This window comes from Pithys albifrons, chromosome 8 (assembly GCF_047495875.1).
Source record: "Pithys albifrons albifrons isolate INPA30051 chromosome 8, PitAlb_v1, whole genome shotgun sequence".
Classification (NCBI taxonomy): domain Eukaryota; kingdom Metazoa; phylum Chordata; class Aves; order Passeriformes; family Thamnophilidae; genus Pithys; species Pithys albifrons.
Window position 1 is genome coordinate 4,586,167 of NC_092465.1, and position 7,711 is coordinate 4,593,877.

Below are 7,711 nucleotides of genomic sequence, written 5' to 3' on the forward strand. Positions count from 1 at the left end.
GAGCTTTGAGCACAGGATAGTCATATTCAAACAAACAGGTGGGGTTTAGGAAACTCTCTTAAGAGATCAGGGTAAAAAAAAAATCAATAAAAATCACTTCTTGGTAGACCAGCTGAGTACCTTCTCCATGTGGAGGAAGCACCTAGTTTAAATATTTGTAAAGTGTCTATCACAGAACCTTACTGTACAAAACTTAGGGAATGCATGAGTAATTTCTCGTTTACCATCCCTACTGTGCTTTTCAGAAAAAGAGAATCTGCAGAAAATTCTATCTGCATTTATTGGAAAATGAAAAATAAAAAAAGAAAGGCATATTTTTTCCTGTAATTTTCAATAGATGCATTTTGTCAAGGCGGGAAAGGCAGAGAGTGACTATGCTTATGCATGTTCACCATCTGAGGAAATAATACTCCATGTCTCCAGTTTCCAGTGTGCAATGGCCAGGGTCTGCACAACCAGCACAGCTTTTGCTTCCCATGTATCTGAGCTGAAAATAAACCCAGACAGGACCTGGGAAGCAGAAGAGCCCAGGACCCTGCTGCCTTCATAGGTGGGTGCTCCCACCAGGTTTGCCCTGCATGACTTTGGATAAACACAGCAGCAATAGTGGGTAGAGGGGAAAAACAAACAAACAAAACCTAACAAACAAAAAAGTGGAGATGTATTATGTCTTTCAGTGGTTTGGGAGTGATAATTCGAAGTAAATGCTTCTCTTTTAGCTTGCCAGCCCTCCTGCCTCCAAACCAGACTCTCTCCATGCCTAGGATTGCCACAGGCTCCTCAAAACAACCTACGGATCAAGAAGCAGAAAAACTTCCAGAACCATTTTGCACATCTACATTGAAGCCATGTGCAGTTATCTATTTGTAGGCAATTCATGAGGAAACCGGGAAACATCTCAGATAAAAGGTTTCATTATGAATTATTTGCTCAGATCAATTATTTGTTCTAAGGCACAGTCTTCCATTTGGCCTCAGGAAGAAAATATCTCTACTACCATCAGTAAGACATGAACGTTAACATAATATATGTGCCATCCCTTTCATTAACTAAAATAATTGTAACCACATAGATAATACCAAAGTGTATTACACCAAAGAAGCAACTGCTCTGAACTATCGTAAGCGACTTTAGTGTTTCGAGCCATTAGACAGAAATGCTTCTGCCTATAATTTTCAATCAGTCCCTCTATTGTTCAAAGCTGCTGACTGACAGCATAAGCACTGTGTAAGTACTGTATCCTCACATTTTATTCAGGAAGGGAACGAGAGTATAAAGCTTTTGGTGCTAGAATAAGCTGATGGATTGATTTAGCAACAGCAGGGACATTCTGTGCTCAGATATGACTACAATTGCTCAATTATCTCATAAGAGATGATGGTTTTCAAAGACTTGTGATAAACACATGTAGGAGATGTGAAGCCCAGCCCTTTCCCCCTCCTGCTCCCTCACAACAATTATAATTCTCACTTGGAGGCAGATCCTTGACTTTTGGGATACAGAAACATTCCCGAAGATGCTTTAACTCATCTTCCTCATCTAAGTGAACAGCGAGTTTTCTGTCTGTGGGACTGCACCCGAGACATAAGGCAGTTTGTTCCAAAAGGGTTGCTGGTAGTACAGGAGAGGAAGGATCCATTTTCAGGTCATTCAATTCCACCTGAAAATCAAAAATGCCGGTTTAGCTTCTGCAGTTTGAATATTCATGAGTGGCAGATAAGCAACCACTAAAAGCTACATCATTCAAGACCCAAACTTACTTGATTTAAAGCTTTTAAAAAGTGAAGTGCCTGAATAGAACGGTAAAACTGATCAAATATTTCCAAGGCAACATATTTCTGTAACCCCCAAAGGCTTTTTTTCTTTTCCCTTCTATAGGTACAATTCTCTTCCCTTTTTAAGCTCCGTCAGCCACTTCTAAATTCTCCCACCAGACCAACAGCAGTTCCAAACGCTGAAGTGTCATTCACAATTTTCAGATGTCAAAGCCAGAGGCAGCATTATTGTTTCTGCAGTCTGAGCTCCTAAGAATAGCAGACACACAGTGACACTGAAGTTGTTTCCAGGCTGTGCAGTGTTCAGCCTCTTTCAGCTTTTCTGCCTTAAAAACTGGAGGGGGATGCTTGTCCACAGCCATGCTCATGTTCAAGGGCAGAGCAGGCAGGACACAAGCAACAGGCAAAGGCATCATTAGAAACATTGCTTTCAAGGCCTGGACCTTGAATTATTATTTCCTTTTAGCTACACCGAATATCCTGGTGGTTTAGCTCTGTTTGTCCTGGGAAAAGGCAAAAGCCCAAGTCAAACCGCAAACGTGACAGACCACACATTCTAAGAGAACATCCAAAGCTAACTGCAAAATTTACAAGCTCATTGATCTTGATAAGGAAAAACAGTCCTGCATCTGTAATGCTCAGGGACATCAGTGTGTTCAACACAGCGTTTGTGCACTTGGCTTTACAGAACTATTGGCAAAGAAAATTTACCACACACTGTACTTTGGGGCAAGGCTTCACCAGCACTGCCTGCTGTGTTCTATGGCAGTGGGCAGTCAAAAGGATCATTGAGGGGCTTGGTGGCTGTCCCAATTTAGGGAACTGCAGAGTTACACCACACAATATTCTCTGCCTTTTTAACATCCCCAAGAGTCTTACTGCAAAGGAACACTCAAGGGGATAGGCTGGAATAGGGCAGATTAGCACATAACATGTGGCCTGGAGACACTAGAGAATATTGCTTTTTCTCTCTGTTTGAGACAGAAAACTCTTCAAGTCCCTATCTTTCCTAAGAACCAGCTTTCACTTCTTAAAGCCAAAAGTATCCTATGGATATTTATCCAGAAATAAGCTGTGGATAGAACAACAGATGACTATCGAGAAGAGCTTTGACAACACATATGGAAAGAACAAGCAGTTGGTTTTAAATACAAACCCCTAAACAGCACAGACTCCTTAGTGCCAATTAATCCAAACCTGTTTAGCAAAACGGCCAGCCTGATGCTGCTTACCTGATTTAATCTGCTATCATTAGGTTTATGAGGAGAACACATTCTTTTTCCCCCTTCAGACTTAATTCCTTATACAGTAATATTTTTTCCCCTCCCACCAGCATATAGAGGTAAAAAAATGAAAAATACCAGCAGAGCTCTAAGACAGCAGTTTTCATTTAGCTAATATTCATGCTCTCCTGGGAGTTATTGGAGATATCCTATTTTTGTGCTGTCTCCACACAGGTTCTTCACACCTCCTCATTGTTGCCAAATTTATCATTCCCAGACCTTCCTCCTAATCATCTCTTAGATGGTAAAAGGGAAAATAAAATGGCAAAGGTGTTGGGAAATGACTTACATTTATTGTGATCCTTATTGATGTTAAAGTTTGACAGTAAATATAAATACCAAGGCCTAGAAGTTAAAAATTAAGTGCTCAGAGGTATCTGATTTAATACAAACATTATGAAATAAGATAAAACTACTAAAATAAAATCAATCAAAACCCTGCAGAGGGATGAAATCCCAGAGATCCAGTACTAAAAGCAGAATAAGAAAGTACTTTTGTCTTTGGAATGGGAATTAGGCTTCATAGAGAGGAATCCCAGAATTGTTTAGGGTTTGGGTTTTTGTTGTTGTTGGGGGTTTTTTGTTTGTGTTTTTTACTCTTTGACTGGCATTATTTCAGTTTTTAAATCACAGAATAGAGCTCTGTGCAATTATTTTATAATAATTCATGAGCCATTTGTTGTTTTCTACGTGTAGAGCAAACACATTCGTATAACAACACAATTTTATTCAAATTATCAAATTATCTTCCTTTAACTGAGAACAATATTCTGTAACCTCTTCAAGTTAAAATTCACACTCAGCAGTGGGAAATGTATTTCCTACCTTGATAAACAGAGTTCCTTACCAGGACTTCTTCTGGTTTTGTTTTTTTTTTCCCCCCAAGAAATCTTAGGGTAAAAAAAAAACCAACAAAAGAGAAAATATTTTAAGATATACAATTTGCCTCTACCACCTCCTCTGAGAAAAAATCATACCAGTGTTTTCATAGAGTCCCAGAATGGTTTGGGTTGAAGGACCATGTCATTTCAATCACCCTTCCATGGGCAGGAACACCTTCCACTAGACAAAGTTTTCTTCTTCCTTTCCTTGAAACTTTTACTACATTTTTTGACTTAACAGATGACATGAAGTGAGTATATTTTCGTTTTTTCCTCTTTCTCTACTCTTTGAACTTTATGGGTCAGGCCTGCACTACATCCTGACTCAGTGTAAAGAGCTCAGCAATGACTGTAGGCAAGCTTTCATATTCAAAAAGAGCATATGCAACTTAAATTAAGAAAACAGTCATCATTCCATACTTTATCAGTGCAGACATTGCCCCCCACTACTTCATCTCCCATTTTAAATCTATAAAAGAAAATGAATGAGAATTACTCAGACACAAGTGACACAAATGTCTGGGTGATTATTTCTGTTTTGTCCTTTATGCATAATTTACTGACTAAATAGAAAAAAAAAAGTGTGAATATTAGCAAGTCATCTTATAAAATTTACTCAGGAAGGTCCATTAGGCTTAATTATAAGAATGATAATTTGTTCTATTTTTAGATCCACTTGTGATATTTTTATGGATCTACTCTCTGTCTTGAGGTCTTTAAAAAAAAAAAAAAAGTAAAGTTCTCTTAGCCCCCCCTTAAACATTTTCTTTAAATAATCCAAGATGTTACTCACAGTCTACCCAGCACAGTGCTGACAGGCACACAATGAATCCCTGCGTTAAGCTGTATCAATATCCTCAGAGGAAAAGTGTTTGTCATGGAAATAGCCTATCCTGCACTTTCTGCTCTCCAATAGCTTTTTACCAGGTTGCTAAACACAGCTCAGCCCACAGACCTTTGATATTTTCAGCTCGGTGTCCAAATGATCTCTTGGGAAGGAAAACTGGGGGCGTGCACATGTGTGAGCATGAAAGTTTGCGGTATAGGACCAAACTGTCAAAATACACCCACTGAAAGCACCAATAGCACCATAATTGAAGTTGTTTCAGAAAACAAACAAAGAGAAATTACAGAACTGCGCAGTGTCTAAGGGCTGATTCTCTTCCCATCTTTACACCAAAAAAAATTGCTTTGGTGAATATGATTCCACAGAAGGAAGTTTCTAAAAAAGCACAGCCTAAAGCAGCAAACAGTCTAGATTACTTCAGGTTAAATACACTTCAGTGAACTTGTTTAAATTACAGAACTAGGGAAAAAAATCTAAATATTCATAACATCCCCAACAACAGACACACAGCAGCAGCCACCACTGTATAATTAAATAAGTTACATGCACAGTGTCACAGCTGCAGCAAGGGAATGTGACAGAGAGGAATTATAATAAACTCAGTTACTTAGAGTAATTTAGGCACTTATTGACCTTCATGTCAAGAAACGTTATGGTGAGAGAAGTAATTTTACATAGAAAACTCATCTTTTCCCCTCTGCAGTAAAACCACATTACCCTGTGGTCGGCAGCCATTCCCGAGAGAGGATGATGAAACTCTTGTGCAAATACTTGTCATTGCATGAAGAAACAGCCACAGTCACGTGCCTGGTTCTCCAGACTCTGACCCTCACAGCAACCAGGCATGACCTCCGAGAGTTAACCAAAAACCAGCTGTGCCTACCTATATAATTATTGCCTTTATTACAGTTTTCTTCTAATTTGTCACCATTTTAAAGCTCTGATTAAATAAAGAAGGCACCTTTTCCCAATACAGGCAGAAGAATACGCACACAGTTACAATGAAAATGGCTTTAAACCAAACACTTTCGCTTTCATGAAGGAGACAATTGATGGCATAACAGCAAGAAGTCAGCAATGTTTGCAACCACATGGCAGGGAGAGTGGCGGGACATGGAACATGGATTTGCCAGGGTGGAAAACGGAGGAGGAATTAGAGGTGAAATTAGGGCAGACAGAGTTGATATCTCTTTTGCTCTCTCTAAACATTACCTCAAACCAGCCACGTGTTAGCCCAATATCCTCCATTCAAGCTTCTATGACATCCTTCCTACACAGAGCTAGAATGTAGTTGTCTGGAACAGGATAAATAGTTTCTTTCTCTTAAACCTCTGAAGAGGAGGGCAGGGGGGAGGGTGGAGGAGGCGGGGAACCAACCACACACACACAAAAAAAAATACATAAAAACCCCAATAACAACAATAAAAAACTGAAACAGTGAGGAGAGATATAGGGGTAAAGAGGTCAGAGTTGTTGACTAACAATGTAATTCAGAGACATATCTCCATCCTGTTGCTGTGTGTGCCCAGATCCCTGCAGTAATGCTCTTTTATTACCCGAATTTCCATTTTCAGTAAGCACCAATAGCTGTGACACTCTTGAACTGTAATGTTTCATTTTCTTTGCTAGAAAAAAAACAACATCAAAACAACCAAACAGAGCACTTTGTATTGACCCAAAATAGAGCTGACCTGTATCCATCAGTTCCTGCAGTATCATTGCCCTGTTTTGCATGGCCAAATGATTTTTTGGGCTTCCTACTAACTTGTCTTCTTTACTCCACCAGCAAGAAAATGGGACTGTGGCTCGAGAAACTTTGTCCCACCAGGAATCTAGGCCAGAAAGGAAGTAGACTGAGGCATTTCAGCTACTGAAGCAAGAGTGATCCAGTGTCAAACTCAGCCCAAAAGGGTATTTATTCCTTGTTTGGTTGGCCATTTAGGTCAAACCAAGCTGAAATACACTGCAACTTTTCAATTTGCCCTTGGAAATAAAACTGCACAAACAGTGGATTGAAAATTTTCCCATTGTGTTTCCCTTTGAATAAGCATCATGTGTTTTAACCTTGATTGTCAACGGTGGCAGGAAAGCAGCTGTGCTGGCAAAGGCCATATGTTTGTAGACTTTCATGAGAACAGGAATACTGACCCCTTCTTCACTGCTAATCTGCTCAACTCTTCTGATAGAATGAATGAAAAACAGAGAAAAAAACCTTTGCCCTTAAATTTCAGACTCAAAAAAATCAACAAACATGTAGCCTAGATACCTCTTTTAACTGCAGAACTAGTATAATAACCTGGGGTTTTTTTCTTGTCTATATTGTTGTGAAATAGCCAGAGGACAGAAGGGAAAAAAGAGCTTGCAAGACCAATGTATAAGGGAGTGAGTCCACACAAGATGGGCAAAGTCCCAGCAGGCATGAGAGACAGAGAGCAGGCAGAAAATGTAATGGAGGGCAGGCATACCATCACCCTCTCAAAGGAGCTGCTAGGAGAGTGATGGGAAGGTAGTGACATCTGACAGACAGTTTAGAGAAGAAAAAGGGGGGGGGGGAAAGGAGCTCTGCATGTCTGTAGCTGAGGGCTGTGTGTGGTACATGGGGCAGAGAGGGATTAAGGGGAGGGCAGGCAAACACATTTTTCATGCTAACAGTTTCCCTGCCTTGTTTGCAGGAACTTAACCACATTAAGCCACACACTGCCAGCCACATCCACAAGTGTGCTGCTACTGGTTCATCTCATCCTTCACCCCAGTTATTTGCAGCATCCATCACCACTAACCCCAGACTCACCACAGCCCACTCAAGCCCCTGTCACAGGAGCCTTATCCTTTATCTGAAAGCAGCTATGTGAGTTTTCCACTGAAATGACAATGAAATTTGTAATAAGTTAATTTGACAAAACATGCCTTCTTCTCAAGACATGT

At 40.0% G+C, this 7,711-nt stretch overlaps 1 protein-coding gene across 4 annotated transcripts in view; it reads right to left on the bottom strand.

Annotated features, from left to right (window-relative positions):
- Nucleotides 1-4,916, bottom strand: part of KYNU (kynureninase) — a 56,382-nt gene extending 51,466 nt beyond the window's left edge. For 2 of the 4 annotated variants that reach the window (XM_071562316.1, XM_071562313.1), the window contains exons 1-2: nt 4,733-4,820; nt 1,471-1,660 (exon numbers count right to left, since the gene is read on the bottom strand). In XM_071562316.1, coding sequence (XP_071418417.1) covers nt 1,471-1,639 — 169 coding nt within the window. In that variant the 5' untranslated portion in view covers nt 1,640-1,660; nt 4,733-4,820. Of the gene's footprint in view, nt 1-1,470; nt 1,661-3,136; nt 3,289-4,732; nt 4,821-4,894 lie in introns of those variants that run through there. The other 2 variants (XM_071562315.1, XM_071562314.1) reach the window with 2 other exon arrangements.
- Between the last annotated feature and the right edge of the window lie 2,795 nt (nt 4,917-7,711).